This window comes from Erythrolamprus reginae, chromosome 8 (assembly GCF_031021105.1).
Source record: "Erythrolamprus reginae isolate rEryReg1 chromosome 8, rEryReg1.hap1, whole genome shotgun sequence".
Lineage (NCBI taxonomy): Eukaryota > Metazoa > Chordata > Lepidosauria > Squamata > Dipsadidae > Erythrolamprus > Erythrolamprus reginae.
Window position 1 is genome coordinate 2,607,252 of NC_091957.1, and position 19,109 is coordinate 2,626,360.

At 46.2% G+C, this 19,109-nt stretch overlaps 1 protein-coding gene across 6 annotated transcripts in view; it reads left to right on the forward strand.

The window, feature by feature from the left end:
- LOC139170971 (protein O-mannosyl-transferase 1-like) overlaps positions 1–19,109 on the forward strand; it is a 93,236-nt gene that overhangs the window by 15,841 nt on the left and 58,286 nt on the right. For all 6 annotated transcript variants that reach the window (XM_070758660.1, XM_070758663.1, XM_070758661.1 and 3 more), the window contains exons 3-16: positions 278–455; positions 2,296–2,398; positions 3,836–3,908; positions 4,024–4,167; positions 5,430–5,671; positions 6,929–7,050; positions 8,093–8,235; positions 9,060–9,150; positions 10,202–10,388; positions 12,080–12,392; positions 14,003–14,184; positions 14,495–14,696; positions 15,269–15,479; positions 16,289–18,361. In XM_070758660.1, coding sequence (XP_070614761.1) covers positions 278–455; positions 2,296–2,398; positions 3,836–3,908; positions 4,024–4,167; positions 5,430–5,671; positions 6,929–7,050; positions 8,093–8,235; positions 9,060–9,150; positions 10,202–10,388; positions 12,080–12,392; positions 14,003–14,184; positions 14,495–14,696; positions 15,269–15,479; positions 16,289–18,361 — 4,264 coding nt within the window. The remainder of the gene's footprint in view (positions 1–277; positions 456–2,295; positions 2,399–3,835; positions 3,909–4,023; positions 4,168–5,429; positions 5,672–6,928; positions 7,051–8,092; positions 8,236–9,059; positions 9,151–10,201; positions 10,389–12,079; positions 12,393–14,002; positions 14,185–14,494; positions 14,697–15,268; positions 15,480–16,288; positions 18,362–19,109) is intronic.

The following is a 19,109-nucleotide window of genomic DNA, read 5'->3' on the forward strand; positions in this document are numbered from 1 at the left end:
GTCCACTTAGGAAGCAACACCGATTGACCATCAATTTCACAGGCTGTTGTGCACATTTAACTTTGTACAGAACAAAGTATTCAATGAGAATATTTCATTCATTCAGATCTTTGATGGGTTCTTTGAGTGTTCCCTTTGTTTTTTTGAGCAGTGTATTTACCTGCTATAAAGATCTATAATAAAGATTATATCTATTTCTTATACGTCACTACTTAAATATTATATCTATTCCTTATGTATCATTGCTTGTACATTTCTTCCCTCTTTCCCTCGCTAGTTATTCCTAGACATGGCTTACAGAGTCTCGGGAAAGTTGTTTCCGCGCGGCGTATGCCCCCGCCTGCCAACTTGCCAAGTTTGAAATCGGAGCACAAAGGAAACGACCCCAATATCATCATCGTGCCGAAGGACGGAACAGGATGGGCAAACAAGCAGGACCCTCCAGAGCAAAAGAGGTGAGACGGCCATTTCCCACCTTCCTTCCTTTGGAAGGATCAGCCCTTCGGGGTAGGCCTCTCGGGGGGCAAAATGATTCAGGGATGACCGGAGCTGCATGCTATAAAACGTATCAGGAAAGACTTCATGAACTCCATCTGTATAGTCTGGAGAGCAGAAGGAAAAGGGGGGACATGATTGAAACATTTAAATATGTTAAAGGGTTAAATAAGGTCCAGGAGGGTTTAAGTGTTTTTAATAGGAAAGTGAACACAAGAACAAGGGGGCACAATTTGAGGTTAGTTGGGGAAAAAATTAGAAGTAATGTGAGAAAATATTTTACTGAAAGAGTAGTAGATGCTTGGAACAAACTTCCAGCAGATGTGGTTGGTGAATCCACAGTAACATGCCTGGGATAAACATAGATCCATCCTAAGATAAAATTCAAGAAATAGTATAAGGGCAGATGAGATGGACCATGAGGTCTTTTTCTGCCGTCAGTCTTCTACGTTTCTATGTTTCTATTGTGGTAGGTTATGGCCACAGAATCTTTCACCCGCTTTTTTTCAAAAAGTTTTATTAAGAATTCCAAGGTGTTAAAGAAAGGAAAAAGAATTAACTATGTTCTTCATACTAGCATGTAAAAAAACATCTGAGTAGTTTTTTGGTCATATTGTTTCCGCAAGCATAAAGTCCAGAAATGGTTTCCCAGGTGAAACAAAATTGAATTGTATTTCCTTCCTTAATCAAAGCGGTCAATTTATAGCCGTCTCTGCTGACTCCCACCAACTTTTACAGCCATTCATCTATTGTGGGCATAATCCAACTTTTTTTAAAAAAAGTTTTTTAAGTGGACTGATGAAAAAATCACCACCGATCTGTGATACTCACAGAGACCTGGATGGTATATAGCAGGGATGGTGAACCTTTTTTCCCATGGGCGCTGAAAGAGCATGTGTATTGCACATGTGCGAGTGCCCAGAACCATAATTCAATGCCTGGGGAGGGCAAAAACAGCTCCCACCCCCCGGAGGCCCTCTGGAGCCAAGGAACAGGCTGCTTTCCCAACCTCTGATGGGCCCAACAGGCTCGTGTTTTGCCCTCCTCAGGCACCAAAGGGGGGGAGGGTAAAAATGCCCTCCCCCATCCCCCTGGAGGCTCTCTGGAAGCCGAAAATGCCCTTCCAGAGCCTCTGTGCAAGCCCAAAATCAGCTGGCCGGCACACACATGCACGTTGGAGCTGAGCTAGGGCAACGTCTCGCGTGCCAGCAGATATGGCTCTGCGTGCCACCCGTGCCATAACTTTGCCATCACTGCTCTATGCTCTTTATTCTATGTAGAGTTTCCTGTTGCAGTTAAATAGTTGAGCAGTAAAGCACATGGTGTCTGTGCTGTTTGTTTGCTCTGCAGAGCTATATATAAAGGTGTCCAGGGAGAAAGCATTTTGAAATTCCCTGATATTTCCCTGTAACTTACGATCTAGTTAAAGCACGGTCGTAGATGACGGCATACAAAACGGCTAAGCCGTGGAGAAATATCAGTAGCTGAGGAAGCAAGTTATTGCCACAGTTAGGCTCATTTTTGCTTGACTCTGCCAGGCAGCGCGATCCATTGGGGGTTTTTTAACATGATTTTCCCCTGCCTTTTAAACATTTTAATCCAGTTTGGGGTTTTCCCCTCTGATTTATTCCGTTTTTTTCACTAATAATTCCCTGATATTTCCCGAACCGCCAATTTCCCTGAAGCTAAGCTAGGGCATCTGCTCTCGTGCCAGCAGATAAGGCTCCGCGTGTCACCCCTGGCACCCGTGCCATAGGTTCGCCATCACTGGTATATAGTCACTTTCTCCTTTTATGTCAGTTCCAGTTGCACAGCCGCACAGCCGCGGGAGTCGCTGCCGCAGCAGGATTTACAGAAATCTGTCTCCAGTTTACAGAAACGGAACCCGTCGATCAGCCAGGAGGTGAGTCGGACGAGCGAGCTGGGCGCTCAGGCTCAAAAGGCGGGAGTTCAAATTCAAAACTATTAGCATCTGGCATGTGCTCGGGACGGTTTGCAGCATTGCGTGATCTCCTTTTGGGACCTCTACTGCAGAGGGGGTGGGTGGGAGGAGCCAGATTCACACAACAATTGTATGACTCGCTAAATGACGCTAGCGACCCACTGAGTGACCATGGCAAGAATGGTTGCAAAATGGGACAAAGTTCAGTTGAACCGACCGCTTAGCGATGGAAATAGATAAGTGAGTGAAGATTGGACTTAATCCCTGGATAGTTCAGTGGATTTGCAGCTGGCTGAAGTGTAGACATCAGAGGGTTGTTGTTAATGGCGAGTATTCTGAGCAGAGACTGGTTACAAGCAGTGTGCCACAAGGGTCTGTTCTGGGTCCTATTCTTTTTAATATATTTGTGAGTGACATAGGGGAAGGTTCGGTAGGGAAGGTTTGCCTATTTGCCAATGACTCTAAAGTGTGCAATAGGGTTGATATTCCTGGAGGCGTCTGTAATATGGCAAATGATTTAGCTTTACTAGATAAATGGTCAAAGCAATGGAAACTGCAGTTTAATGCTTCCAAATGTAAAATAATGCACTTGGGAAAAAGGAATCCTCAATCTGAGTATTGTATTGGCAGTTCTGTATTAGCAAAACCTTCAGAAGAGAAGGATTTAGGGGTAGTGATTTTTGACAGTCTCCAAATGGGTGAACAGTGCGGTCAGGCGGTAGGGAAGGCAAGTAGAATGCTTGGCTGCATAGCTGGAGGTATAACAAGCAGGAAGAGGGAGATTATGATCCCGCTTTATAGAGCACTAGTGAGATCATATTGGGAATACGGTGTTCCGTTCTGGAGACTCACCTATAAAAAGATATGGATCAAATTGAACGGATCCAAATATGGGCTACAAAAATGGTGGAAGGTCTTGAGCATAAAACGTATCAGGAAAGACTTCATGAACTCAATTTGTATAGTCTGGAGGACAGAAGGAAAAGGGGGAACATGATCGAAACATTTAAATATGTTAAAAAGTTAAATAAGGTTCAGGAGGGAAGTGTTTTTAATAGGAAAGTGAACCCAAGAACAAGGGGGCACAATCTGAGGTTAGTTGGTGGAAATATCAGAAGCAACGTGAGAAAATATTATTTTACTGAAAGAGTAATAGATGCTTAGAACAAACTTCCAGCAGACGTGGTTGGTCAATCCACAGCAACCGAATGTAAACATGCCTGGGATTAAACATAGATCCATCCTAAGATAAAATACAGGAAATAGTATAAGGGCAGACTAGATGGACCATCATGAGGTCTTTTTCTGCCGTCAATCTTCTATATTTCCATGAAATTTTTGAGGTCGTAAGTTGAGGACGGCCTGTAAACGCTTCTATTTTCTCTTGTTCTTCGTCAGAATACAAATTCAGCACTCGGTGGTGTAAAATCATGGGCGCAGCTGAATGGAAAGCCAGCCAGACCAGAAGGTGGTAAGTATCCCCCTGTCTGCAGGCGTTTTGTGCTTGGGCAGGTCCGCGTCATTCCCAAGCTGGAAGGACGAAAGGCTTGTGGATGGCGCCATCTCTCTCTGTCTCTCCTCCGCAGGTTCAAGGGTCTCAAACCGACTGTTATCCTTCTCTCCCGAGGATTTTCCAACGTTGAAAGCAGCTGGAGAGCAGGACAGGTCTGGCAAAGAAAAGGGCACCTTAGATCCGTCGTATGGGCCCGGACCAAGCCTCCGCCCCCAGAGTACGTAGGTTAAAAAAATAAAATATATTCGTCAAGAATCATAAGATACAACGGCATTTAGTGGATGGCCATAGGATACTATAACTAAGTATCTTAATATTTCTCAGCCAACTAGATTACCAGGGAGAGAGAGAATAGAATAGAATAGAACGGAACAGAATGGAATGGAATAGAATAGAATGGAATGGAACGGAATAGAATAGAATGGAATAGAATTGAATAGAATGGAATAGAAAAGAACGGAATAGAATAGAACGGAATAGAATGGAATAGAATAGAATGGAATAGAATAGAATAGAATGGAATGGAATAGAATGGAACAGAATGGAACACCAACCGTCTGCCAACAATTTGGGTCCCAAACAGCCTCTTTCGAGCATCACAGTTGGGCTTCCCCAAGGCCACTCCAACCAAAAACATTCCTTTCCGGGATTTTTCAAAAGCATCTTTCATTTTTTTGGCCTGCCGCTCCTTGTTGGTGTCATCAGATGTCCTTGTCTTAATCCTCTCTCCAGGCTGGGGGGAAAAAGTCACTCCTAGAAGCCCTTTCAACAAAAACTGATCCAAACCGAAATTCTTTTCTATGTTTAGCTTCCCGTGTGGGTTTGTTTAGGAATGTTTGGAGTAGGCCAGAGTTTTCAATGGAATGTTAGATCTTTTTCCCCCTCAACTGTTTGCCTTTGCCCTTTCCTTCCTTCCTTCCTTCCTTCCTTCCTTCCTTCCTTCCTTCCTTCCTTCCTTCCTTCCTTCCTTCCCTCCCTCCCTCCCTCCCTCCCTCCCTCTCTTCCCTTCCTCCCTCTTTCCTTTCCTTCTTCTGCCCTCCCTCCCATTTTTCTCCCCTCCCTCCTCCCCTCCCTTCTCTTTCCTCCTTTCTCTTTTTTCTCCATTTCCTCCGCCTCTTCCTCCTCCTATGTATCTTCTCCTTCTTCCTTCTTGCCATCCTAATTTATCTTCTCATTCCCCTTCCCTCTCATAAAAGCCTGAACCTGTAGATGAAGAGCAAATAAACAATCCTTAAATTTTGAAAGATGCTTAAAAATCATTTTTTTAAAAAATGAGATGCACATCCTAACATTGCCAATTGTTTTCTCTTTCTCCTTCCTTTCTTCTCTCTCTTTTCCTGTCTTTCTTTCTCTTTCTCTCTTTCTTTTTCCTTCCTTTCTTCCTCTTTTCTTTCTCTTTCTTTTTCTTCCTTTCTTTTTCTTCCTTCCTTTTTTCTTTCTTTCTTTCTTTCTCTCTTTCTTCCCCCCCCTCCCTCGCAGATGTCACAAGTTGGAGGGAAGGTGGTGGCAGAAGCAGCACCTCGTCCACCTCTTTGTCCCCCTTCCCAACCGAGCTGGGTACCAAGGGCTCCAGCGCAGGTGAGGATGTTCCGACCGGGGCCAACGGGGCCGACCCCAAGGAGCCTCCTCTCCACCCTTCTCTGCCTCCTCGCAAAGGAGCATCGCAGTTTATGGCAAACACGTACCAGCCACCCACATACCACGACATGCTTCCCGCCTTCGTAAGTCCTTGAACGCCTCCCGGAGTTTACCTTCTGCATTACAGGAGACCGGAGACCGCCTGGGGGCTTCCTAAATACACCTTACCCTCAACTTACAATGGTCATAAAAGAGTCAGTTTTCAAGCATTCGAATGTATAAACCAGTGTTTCCCAACCTTGGCAACTTAAAGATATCTGGACTTCAACTCCCAGAATTCCCCAGCAAGCGAATGCTGGCTGGGGAATTCTGGGAGTTGAAGTCCAGATATAGTTGCCAAGGTTAGGAAACACTGGTATAAACCATGTGACCACGGGGATGCTTCTCAATGGTCATAAGTGCGAAAAATGCCCGTGTGCCTTTTTTCTTTTTTTAAATTTTTTTTTAACAATTCAATTTTTCTCATTTTCCTTCCCCCAAAACTAAGGTGTGTCCGAAAAAGTATTTTCTTCCCCTTACACAACAGTTTTCCAAATAGTTATTAAACTTTTCTATCTTTATTTAACAAAAATACTATGAGAAAAATGAGAGGCCCTGAAGTAACAGAGAGGTTAAAACTACTGCCTTGCAAGGGAGACTCCAAATCCCAGTAAGGATATGGCTAACTGATGAGAGGAAAATAGCTTGAAATAGATCTATCCTAGTCTCCCTTCCTTTTCATTATCAGCAAAAATATGTTACAGAGAGAGAGAGACAGACAGACAGACAGACAGACAAGCTAAGACAGGAGGAGAACCTTTGGCCTAGAGGTTAAAGCTACTGTCTTACAAGGCAGATTCCCGAGGTTCAAATCCTGGTAAGGGTATGGCTAGCTGATGAGAGCAAAATAACTTGAAATAGATCTATACCTAATCTTCCTTCCTTTTCATTATCAGCAAAAAGATATTACACAGAGAGAGAGAGAGAGAGAGAGAGAGAGAGAGAGAAACAGACAGACAGATACACACACACACAAACACAAGCTGAGGAGAACCTGTGGCCTAGAGGTTAAAGCTCCCCGGGTTCAAATCCCGGTAAGGGTATGACTAGCTCATGAGAGAAAAATAACTTGAAATAGATCTATACTAGTCTCTTCCTTTTCATTATCAGCAAAAGATATGTTACACACACGCACACATTTATTTATTGATATTGATATTTATTTATATTTCTTTTTTCAAAAGAATGTTGTCTGTAAGGTTTTTAACACATTGTCTGTCATCTTCCCAGGAGAGAAAGAAGGCGGAAGGCTTAGCCATTTTCTAACACTTCGTTTTTATTTCCGCTGTCCATCATCTCAGATGTGTTCGAACCCACCAGCCGAGACCCCAAGCTTGCCCGAACGGGGGTCCTTTCCTCTGCCCTCCTTCTGTCTGGAGCCCCGTGTCTCCTTCAGACCACATCAGCCTGGCGACCAAGACGGGTAAGCCGATAGCGTTGTGCGAGATTGTGTCGTTGGTCCAGGCAGCACCAATTGCGGTCACGTCTTGTTTTGCAAGCACTGTTCCTGTTTTTAAAAAATAATTTTTATTGAAATATATACATTAAAAAAAACAATATAGAAACATAAACACAACATACAAACATTTAAAGACACACACACATATACTGTATATACACACACATACACACAAAAAAAGATATTCAAGTTAAAATATTCTCATCCATTAAACATGTTGTCTCCATAGAAAGTTTTACGGCTACAGAATAAGAAAAATTAGTTCTGGTTATTTAATTTATATATATATTTGTTCTGCTTTTTACTGCCTTGTATGGATCATTATTACAATATCTCAATTAATACAAATCAACTAGTTTAAATAAGTTATTATTTAAATAATATCCTTCTGACTTTTATATCTAATTCATAATTATACACTAATTTTGTTCTTTCCTTGTTTCTAACCATTCATAACATGAGTTCCAAGTTTTGTTATATTCTGAGTCTTCTTTATTATTTAATTTTAACGTCAGCCTCTCTGCTTCTGCACAGTCTATAATTTTCTTTATTAATGTACACTGCTCAAAAAAAATAAAGGGAACACTTAAACAACATAATATAACTCCCAAGTAAATCAAATTTCTGTGAAATCAAACTGTCCACTTAGGAAGCAACACTGATTGACCGTCAACTTCACATGCTATTGTGCAAATGGAATGAATGTTTCATTCATTCAGATTGGGGGAAGATCGGAAGCAACGTGAGAAAATATTATTTGACTGAAAGAGGAGTAGATGCTTGGAACAAACTTCCAGCAGACGTGGTTGGTTAATCCACAGTAACTGAATTTAAACATGCCTGAGATAAACATAGATCCATTGTAACATAAAACACAGGAAATAGTAAAAGGGCAGACTAGATGGACCATGAGGTCTTTTTCTGCCGTCAGTCTTCTATGTTTCTATGTTTCTATACCGAGACATACCAACAGAGCCGTTTCCCCCAAACTCTCTCTCCGATGCAGAAAAGAGAAGCGACTTGGCCCTCCCCGCCCAGTTCGTCCGGTCCGACCGCCGGGAGAACGAGTCCCCCGACCGACCATCATCAACGCAGAGAACCTGAAAGGTCTGGATGAACTGGACAATGATACAGAGGATGGCTGGGCAGGTAAGGGTCTTATTCTACGGATTCTGTATCGGTGATGGGGAACCTGTTTTATTTTTTTGGCTCAGGTGCCAAAAGTGCGGTGTGCATGCCCGCACCCATTATGCAATGTCCTCCCCCATGTGCCTGCACTCACAACCCCCACAAGTCCCTTATCAGTTCTGTGATACTTAGCTTGCAGCTGTGAGGCAATTCACAGTCCTTCTTCTTTCACAAAGTGAAACACACTTTGCTCTGGGTTAGTTTCAAAGCGGGGGAAAATCAGCACACAAAAGGTCAAAGTCAGTAAAGCAGTCACGAAACACAAGGATCAGATAATCCTCCACAATGGCCAAACCCACAGGCTGCTCTTTATAGCAGCCTCACTAATGACCACAGCCCCACCCAACCACAGGTGGCCTCATTTTCTTTGATAATAATCTCTCAGTTGTTGCTGCCTATGCATCGCTCTCCGCATGCGTGGCTGTATCCTTAACTCTTGTTCTGAATCCAAGGAGGAGCTAGAGAATTGATCTCCTTCTGAGCTGTCTGCCCCACTCTCCTCCTCCCTGTCACTCATGTCTTCTTGGTCAGAGGAGCCTTCATCATCAGATTTCACCGGGGGGGGGGGGGGGGCAAAACAGGCCTGCAGCATGTGGATGTCTCCCCCACATCCACAGTCCTTGGGGCAGGAGCTGGGCCAGAGCTAACCACAACACCCTCTTAAAGCCACACTGTTCCAATACATTTAAGCATAACCCAACCAGTTATGTACATGGTGAACATTGGAAATAGCAGCGTCTGTTGGCTTTGTTTCTCCAAATTGGGCTCCTTGCCTTTTCCCCTAGGAATTCACGACGAAGTGGATTATTCCGAAAAACTGAAGTTCAGCGAGGATGAGGAGGAGGAAGACGCCCCCAAAGACAGGAGGCAGAAATGGTAAATGGAAAGAGATACACGTGTAATGGGTTACTACCGTACCCCGAGTAGAGATAATAGTCAGCAGAGCCCAGAGCTGCATAAGGAGGCTCCAAAGAAACACCCCTTAGTTTCTCAGGCTGTAAAAGGGCAGGCTGTAGTGGGAAGGCACTTTTGTCCCAATCGCCAGGACACCGTGAGTTCTAGTCCCACCTTAGCATGAAAGCCAGATGAGTGACTTTGGGGCCAATCGCCAGGACACTGTGAGTTCTAGTCCCACCTTGGCATCAAAGCCAGATGAGTGACTTTGGGGCCAATCGCCAGGAGACCATGAGTTCTAGCCCCCCTTAGCATGAAAGCCAGATGGGTGACTTTGGGGCCAATCGCCAGGACACCGTGAGATCTAGTCCCACCTTAGCATGAAAGCCAGATGAGTGACTTTGGGGCCAATCACCAGGAGTCCGTGAGTTCTAGCCCCACCTTGGCATGAAAGATAAGAACCGGGTGTTCAAGATTTTTTGTGCCTCTTCTCAAGAACAATTTTTTTCCACTTACAAACCCGAGCCTCTAAAACTTTAACCGGAAAAGGCAGGGAAAAGCCTCCATGGGGCCTCTCTAGGAATCTCCTGGAAGGAAACAGGGCCGGAAAAGGCGGGGAGAATCCTCCATGGGCCTCTCTAGGAATCTCCCGGAGGGAAACGGCCGGAAAAGGCAGGGCCAAGCCTCTGTGGGGCCTCTCTAGGAATCTCCTGGGAGGAAACAGGGCTGGAAAAGTCGGGGAGAAGCCTCCATTGGGCCTCTCTAGGAATCTCCTGGGAGGAAACAGGTCCGGGAAAGGTGGGGAGAAGCCTCCGTGGGGCCTCTCTAGGAATCTCCTGGGAGGGAACAGGGCCTCTGCCCTCCCTGTGGTTTCCCCAATCGAACGCCTTATTTGCTTTTACATTGATTCCTATGGGAAAAATAGCTTCTTACAAACTTTTCTACTTAAGAACCTGGTCACGGAACGAATTAAGTTCGTAAGTAGAGGTACCGCTGAACTTGAATAAAAAGACCTCCATGCCTCTATTGGCAGGAACAGCTGGGATCCCCGCAGGCCGCCTTTGCTGAGCTCGGCCGAAAGCCCCGAAGCCAGGTACCCCACAGAGGATCCCAAGACTTGGAACGACTCAGCCAGCCTCTCTCGGTCCATCCGCAAAGCACCTGAAGGTCTTCCAGGCTCGAGAAAGCTAAACGGCTGGACTCCTCTGCCGGAATATCAGGTATTTTGAACTGAGTCCCCAAAAGCTGCGGCATTCTCTGGATACACTTTTCTTTGGCGAGTAATTTGAAGAGGGGAAAAAAAAGTCTAAAATTTGGATTTCTCCTTCACACAGACACACACACACATAGAAATTCTCTACACATAAGAACCAATTGAGGTTCGACTACTGCAATGCTCTTTACATGGGGCTACATCTGTAGAGTGTTCGGAAACTTCAAATCATGCAAAATGCAGCCGCACGAGCGGTTATGGGCCTTCCAAAGCATGCCCATGTTTCTCCAACACTCCATGGACTGCATTGGCTGCTGATTGGTTCCCAGACACAATTCAAAGTGTTGATTATTGTTCTGGTCTCCGGCTAGAGCCTCTGTTAATTGGAATAAAGGCTTGCTGAATGAAGAGATTTATAAAAACAAAACCTCATCTTTATTTTTTCTTCCTTCTGTTACAAACTGCGTCATCGGCATGCAGTCACTTTTATCTCAGTCTTTAGTAATTAAGGCAGCAAAAACATCCTCAAAGCATTCCTCCATTCATCTTAAAATTTATGGCTAAGCAGCATTAGCTCAGGGTAATAAAAACTGCAATTAAAAACACATAAAACAAAGCTTACTTTCAGAGCCGCGGAAAGGCACCTCCATATTGATTCATAGCAGATTGAAAACTCCACCCTTCTTCTCCGCTGACACTCCGCTGATGAATTAATTACTTAATTAATTAACCCGTTCCTATTCTAATATTTCTTCCCTGACACTTGTTCCCTTCATCTCTGTAATCGTCTGAAAGAAGGATTTATCCATCTGATATCTGTCTCTCCTTCACTTGAGTCTGAGCTCATAGGAACGTCCTGTGGTTGGTCTCCCCCTTCTTCCTCTGCCTGTAAATCAGGACCTGCCACTAATTCATAAACACTATCCGAATCAGAATCTGCAAAATCCTCAAACTGAACAGGAGTACGTATACACAACAGTTATGACCTATAAACCCTACATGGCATTGGGCCAGTTTACCTGCGGGACCGCCTTCTGCCGCATGAGTCCCAGTGACTGGTGAGGTCCTACAGAGTCAGCCTTCTCCAGGTCTCGTCAACCAGACAGTGTCGTTTGGCGGGGCCTAGAGGAAGAGCCTTCTCTGTGGTGGGGCCGTCCCTCTAGAATCAGCTCCCCCCAGAGATTTGTACTGCCTACACCATCCTTGCCTTCCGTAAGAGTCTAAAGACTCATTTGTATCGCCAAGCTTGGGGTCATAAGACTCTAGCCCCCTGGCCAACGAGTATAGGTATAATATTATTATTATTATTATTATTATTATTATTATTATTATTATTATTATTATTATATATTAGATTTATATGCCGCCCCTCTTCGCAGACTTGGGGCAGCTCACAACAATAATAAAACAATGTACAGAGAACAAATCCAATATTTAAAAATATCTTAAGCCCATTATTTAGGTATGTCTGTTGCTGAATCGGATTTAATGATTTCTAAATGCTATTAGGGTTTTTAAATGTAATTAGCTAAATTAATTGGATTTTTAATATTTGTACTGTATATTGTCTTTCTCAATATGTTGTAAGCCGCCCTGAGTCCTCTGAGAGGGAGCGGCATATCAATCCAGTTAATAAATAAATAATAAATAAATTGACCCTTGGAAGATTAAAATGTCGGTTTCTTCGTTCTTGGCCAGAAAACCCCGCTGGCTTGTCTGCGGCAACAGTGTCCCGAAGAAAAAGAAGAGAAGTCGCCCCTGAGACAGAAGTTCGTCTACTCGGAAATGTCGGAAGCCGTCGAGCGGGCCAGGCGCCGGCGGGAAGAGGAAGAGCGCAGAGCGCGGGAAGAGCGCCTGGCTGCCTGCGCGGCAAAGCTGAAGGAGCTGGATCAGAAATGCAAGCTGGCGCAGAAAGCGGGCGAGGGTCCCAAACACGCCGAGAGTGATGAGCCCCGGTCCTCGGCCTCGGAGAAGAATGGCGTCCCGGAGAGCAGCCACGTGACTCGGAGAGGTAAGGGCGGGAAGATAAGCGAACGGTTCAGACGTCCAGGTAGGACCCGGAGGCCGCAAACCTTTTGTCCAGAAAAAGCCACTCGGAGTCCGTGTCGGAGTGAGTGGCATATCAATCAATCAATCAATCAATAATATTAAAAGGCACGATGAAAAATGGGAGTGCAAGGACCATTCATTGATTTCCAGTTAAGATAAATTTATTTGCTTATCTGGTCAATTAATGGCTATTACTCAATTGGTGCTTAGATATAACAGAATTTAAGAGGGATTGGACTTGGATTGCTTACAGGGACTCCAGGCTCATTACCGTATGTTTTGGAATATAAGACGCATCTTTTTTCTCCTTAAAAGAGGCTGGTAATTAGGGTGCATCTTATACTCTGAATGTAGGCCCCCCCCCCAGCCCTAACTAGCTGCCAGCAATGTTCCCAGCTCTTACCTTGCAGGCTCTTTCGTTGTTTCTCTCTGCGAAGAATGTTTTCCAAGCCCCTAGTTTCTCAGGCTGTGGGAGATTTGTACCTTCAGATTTACAAGGTCCTGTTAATGTAGCTTTACAGTAAAATCAAAATCAGTTCATAGCCTTACAACTGGTCACTTAGCAAGCATTCAGATATAGTGGTACTTCTACTTATGAACTTAATTTGTTCCGTGACCAAGTTCTTAAGAAGAAAAGTTTGTAAGAAGAAGCCATTTTTCCCATCGGAATCAATGTAAAAGCAAATCATGTGTGCGATTGGGGAAACCACAAGGAGGGTGGAGGCCCTGTTTCCTCCCAGGAGATTCCTAGAGAGGCCCCACAGAGGCTTCTCTCCGACTTTTCTGGCCCTGTTTCCTCCCAGGAGATTCCTAGAGAGGCCCCATGGAGGCTTCTCCCTGTCTTTTCTGGCCCTGTTTCCTCCCAGGAGATTCATAGAGAGGCCCCACGGAGGCTTCTCCCTGCCTTTTCCTTCCGGCCCTGTTTCCTCCCAGGAGATTCCTAGAAGCCCCCATGGAGGCTTCTCCCTGTCTTTTCTGCCCCTATTTCCTCCCAGAAGATTCTTAGAGAGGCCCCACGGAGGCTTCTCTCTACCTTTTCTGGCCCTGTCTCCTCCCAGGAGATTCCTAGAGAGACCCCATGAAGGCTTCTCCACGCCTTTTCCGGCCCTGTCTCCTCCCAGGTGATTCCTAGAGAGGCCCCAGGGAGGCTTCTTCCCGCCTTTCAGTGGCTCGGGTTTGTAAGTGGGAAAAATGGTTCTTGAGAAGAAAAGTTCATAAGTAGAGGCGTTCTTAGGTAGAGGTACCACTGTATATAACAGACACCCCCCCCCAAGAGGCATCCCATCCAGCTAACGTGTTCGCTTAACGACTGTTGTGTTCGCTTTAAGGACGGCTGTAAAACAGCTCCTAAATCGGGAGCGATCGCACAGTGACCCATTTCGCGACTCTCACGGCTTGCAAACGTAATGTCGGAATGCCGTACTAATAACAATGGTTACAACTTGCAAGCTTTAAGCAAACGTACCTTTTATCTGTTGCGTTTCCTGCCTGGCCAACCTGGTGAGGCTGACGTGCAGCTGCGTTGCTTTAGAGCGCTTTCCATTTTTGGCCTCTCCTTTTCTTCCCTCTAAGCCGCCCCTGAGCCTCACGCCCAGGAACCCCCTCCTGGTTATGCGGATGAGGAGACCCCAGCAGCTGCCTCCGCGGCCCTCCGGAGTAGCAGCGAAGAGGAGCTGCGCGAAACCGTCTCCCCCATGCAGGAATTCGGCAAATTCCCCAAGCTCCTGCCCCCGCGGTTCCAGAGAAAGCAGCAAGTAAGAAAATGGTTCACTACATTCATTTCTCTCATTCATTTGGGGTTTTGGCCAAGCGGGGTTGAGGTTTGGGGCCCCAAGTATGAGTGGGTGTCCTTTCTTTGAAGTCAACTGGCATGGATGTAGCCAAAGTTTGCAACTTTTATCCATCCATCCATCCATCTACCCAACTATCCAACTATCTTCATTTCATAAGTTTGCTTTTCTTTTTGATGTCTTTTTATTTCGTGTGCACATTTGTTTTCCTTTTCAATGTCGGAGTTCTCGGTGCCGCCTCTACCGTTAATTACTTTCCCGGGTTTCCTTTCAGGACCAGGTCCACAAACTGCAGAGCTGGCCAACCTCCCAAGCCTATCCACCTTCTTCCCACCCTCAGCGGACTTTCTACCCAGCTCACCCGCAGATGTTGGGGTTCGATCCGCGATGGCTAATGATGCCTTCTTATATGGACCCTCGAGTTACTCCAGGACGCCCACCTGTGGATTTCTACCCTTCATCCCTTCAACAATCAGGTAAAACATATATATGAAATGTGAAACGTTTTTAACTGTCTGATGCTTGTAAGTTTCCTATTTTTTTCTTCATCTATTCCTTTTTCAATAACGCTTATCTATTTATTTATCCACTCATGTCTTCTATCCATCCATCTACCTATCCATGTCTTTTATCTACCCCTATATCAGTCACTCTTTCCCGAGGTCTTCTGTCTGTCTCTCTCTCTCTCTCCATCTCATAGAATATACACTGCTCAAAAAAATAAAGGGAACACTTAAACAACACAATATAACTCCAAGTAAATCTAGCTTCTGTGAAATCAAACTGTCCACTTAGGAAGCAACACTGATTGACAATCAATTAGCAGCCCCCCAAAAGTGTGGGTCAGCAAAGGGACCAGACTAAGAACGCTAGTAGGCAAAGACAGATTCCCCCCCCCCTTGTTTTCCTCTCCCCCAAAACTATACTCCGTCTTATACTCCGAAAAAAGGTATTAATTTAAATGTGGAGTCTCCTCTCTATTCCTTAGGATTAGGCGGCATTTTAATGTGATCTGATTTGTTATTTTTTCTCTCTCTATCTCTGCTAGGGATTATGAAGCCTGCCACGCAGCCAGATTCCGTGAACGGGGGCGGCTGCCCATCGGAGGAGCAGAGCTGTCAATCTGTGGCGGGACTGCCGGAGAGAAAAGGGGAAAACATCTGGGGTGTAGAAAATTTTGTCCCCTTGCCGAACAAAAACAGTTCCGTTTCTCAGCCAAAGCAAACAGAGAATGTGGCGGAGGAAGGATTACATACCAGGTAAGTACCGACTCATCTGGATGGAGTTTTAAGACGCTAAATACAAGTGGTCCTCATTTAATGACCATGTTGAGAGATTGGTCATTAAGTGAAGCAGTTGCTAAGTGAAAAATGCCCTTCCTTATCATCTTACTTCAGTTTTCCTTTGCTTTAAGGACCTGCAAAGGTCATTGAAAACGAGGGATTATGCATTAACTTTATTTTTTCATCCCTATATGGTCATTAACAAGGCATTCGGGAAACCAAATCTACCTGTGATGGAGCTGTCGTCAATTTGAGTCTTTTTTTTTTCTTTAAAAGGGTTGGAATCATTGTTGAGTTGCTCCAGTTGTGCTGAAGGTAGAAAAATAAAGTACTTGTCTTGCCTATAAATCTTTAGGTTTGCCTATTTGTAATATTTGTATGCCACGTGCCATATTTGTAATATGGCAAATGATTTAGCTTTACTAGAGAAGTGGTCAAAGCAATGGAAACTGCAGTTTAATGTTTCCAGATGTAAAATAATGCACTTGGGGTAAAGGAATCCTCAATCAGAGTATTGTATTGGCAGTTCCGTGTTAGCAAAAACTTCAGAAGAGAAGGATTTAGGGGTCGCGATTTCTGACAATCTCAAAATGTAACGTTGAAAGGTCGCTGAACAAATTGCTGTCAGTCGAGGACGGCTTTTAATTTCTCCCTCCTCTTAGTTCGTAGCAGCCACTTGGGCGAGTATTTGCGATCGGGTGGGGTATCCATGCAAAGTTTATCAGTCTTTCCTGCTCCTTAACGTGGAATTCCTTCTTTTTTGTGGGTCCTCTTCTTTTTCCCAGGGTTGAGAATTCTTACTCTGCGTCCTTGGGGCTTAACACCCAACGTGACTTCTTTGAAGAAGTTGGAGATGACTACTTAAGCTCCTTCGAGAAGAAACCCCAGGGGAACTTCGACCGGTGCATCAGTCCTGCCCAAAGGGCACCCCAAGAACGTATCTTTCAGCCCCCTGAGTGCGGCTCTGAGCTGTCTGACCCTTGTGATAGGAGCCTGTTGAATTCTCCTTTGGAATCCGCTTCCCTTCCCGATGAAAAGAAGTCCGAATACAACAGCTGGGACATGGGCCATTTTTCCAAACCTTTGGAAGAATCACCTTCGATGAAAGAAGAGGGCTTCCAGGAAGACTCGTTGTTTGGCTCCGAGATGTGGAAGAAGGAAGGATCTAGCAGCAAACAAACCAACTCTGGAACTGGATGGACGACCCCCGAGAACCGGAACGCCAATAGCCAACCACCACAGCAGCCAGAGTCGACAGGCCGAACCCGTCGATCTGGTCCGATTAAGAAGCCGGTCCTGAAGGCTCTTAAAGTGGAGGAGAAGGAAAAAGAACTGGAGAAGGTGAAGGTGGAGGCCGAAGAGATTTCCCGTCCCGCTAAAGAAAAGGGGCCTGTGCCGAAAGCGTCAGAGGAGGTCAATTCCGGAGGGGTCGTCCACTCCACTCGATACCGCTCGCTGGACGAAAGACGCTCCCCACAAACCCCTGTCCAGGACAACGAGAGACGTCATGAAGACAACGAGGAGGAGAGCAAAGGAAAAGAGAAGATAACCAAGGACTCAGAGAGCAAGAATCCGTTGCGGGAGTTTCCTGAGCTGCCTCCGACCAAAAGAAACAACTGGATCTTCATTGATGAGGAACAGGCCTTCGGTGGACGGGGGCGTGGACGTGGACGGGGCTTCCGAGAATTCACCTTCAGAGGCCGTAGCAGCACGGCGGGATGTGGAGGTGCGGCTGTTGCTGGTGGCAGTGGCAGCGGGAATCTCCGAGGCGGATACAACAGCAGCAACGTCGGGGGTCCCCCGAGAAACAGCCGAGGGCGAGTCTTGCGAGACTTCAACCAGGGGGAGGAGTTCCCGCGGGGAAAACCCAGGCGCCGGATCGCAAGCGAGACCCACAGTGAAGTCTCCGAGTACGAGGAGCTGCCGAAGCGCCGGCGTCAAAGGGCTTCGGAGAATAATAACGAGGCGGAGAAAGAAGAGGACGACTTCAAGAAGGGGGACTTCCACGACTCCTGGAGATCCAATAAGATCTATTCAGATGATCAGGATGCCAAGTCGAGGGCCCCGCGAGCTTTCGGGCGATCCTTACCCCCGAGGTTGAGCAACTCGACGTACGGGCGGCGAGGATTCATTTCCAAGGAGCCTTCCCAATGGCAGAGCCGGAACGGTGGGAATACTTGGCAAGAATACAGCCACAACGCCCCTCTGGACGCCTTCGGCATCCGGCGTCCACCCGAGAGGGAATACAGCCAAGAGTCTTACAAGGCTTCGGATTCGTTTAGCCGACGGGCATTTGAGGAGGACTACGGAGGTGACCCTGAAAACGCGGAGAACCGTCCGTTCCGTCGACGGCGGCCCCCTCGTCAAGACAAACCTCCCCGATTCAGGCGCTTGAGGCAAGAACGCGAGTCGGTGGGCCAGTGGACCCCTGAAGAGGGTGGGTCCAACCTGGCCACTTGCCAGTGGCCCAGAAGAGCGAAGCTGGTCACGACCGATTACAACGACTCCTCGAACAGAAGGTCGCCGGAACTCTCCTATCAGAACACCTCGGATCACGCCAACGAAGAGTGGGAAACGGCCTCGGAAAGCAGCGACTTCAGCGAGAGGCGGGAGAGGAGGGTCGGTGGCGGGAACACGGAGAACGAGGTGCCGTTGGATGGCGGGGTGCCCGGGAACGGCTTAGGGGAGAAGAGAGACCTGGCCAAGAGGAGCTTCTCCAGCCAGAGGCCCGTGGTAGATCGGCAAAGCCGGAAATCGGATCCCGTAGGATTTGGGGAGAAAGCTGTACGAGCTGGTGGGAACCGACCGGCGTCCTATTATGAAAACCAGCAGAATGTCCTTCAGATGAGGAGCAAAAGGTAATAATCTTCCCTCTTCTTAAGAAAAGAGAGAGGGAATATTTGGGTACAGGGTGGACTTCCTAGTCCAGCTCAATCTTCAACGCCCAGATTTCCCTGGCCGGCATGGTCTGTCTGGGGAATTCTGGGAATTCTCACAACTTGCAATTGCTAGAGTTTGGAAGCACTGGTTACCCCTTAGGAAAAAAGAGACAATACAGTAGTACCTCTAGATACGAGCTGCTCCACATGCGAGTATTCCAAGTTACGAGCCACGACGGGAGCGAAATTTCTGTTCCACACCCGAGCTCAAATTCGGGATACGAGCCGAGCTTCCACTAGGTGGCGCAAGAGTCCTTGCTTCTGGTTATCTCGGTGGGGAAAAACAAAGTCTAAAGCCATTTGTTTCAGATACGAGTTGATCGACATACGAGCTCCATTCTGGAACGAATTAAACTCGTATCTAGAGGTACTTCTGTATTTGGAAACAGTGGACCACTAGTGCAATAGCACTTAGACTGGTATACCGCTTTGCAGTCCTTTTACAGCCCTCTCTAAGCGATTTACAGAGTCAGCCTGTTGCCTTCCTCATTTTATTGATCTCAGAAGGATGAGAAGCTGAAGGAGGAGGGAGGGAGGAAAGGAAAGAAGGGAGGGAGGGAGGAAGGAAGGAAGGATAATAGCAATAGACTTATATACTGCTTCCCAGTGCTTTCCAGCCCTCTCTAAGCGGTTTACAGAGAGTCAACCTCTTGCCCCCAACAATCGG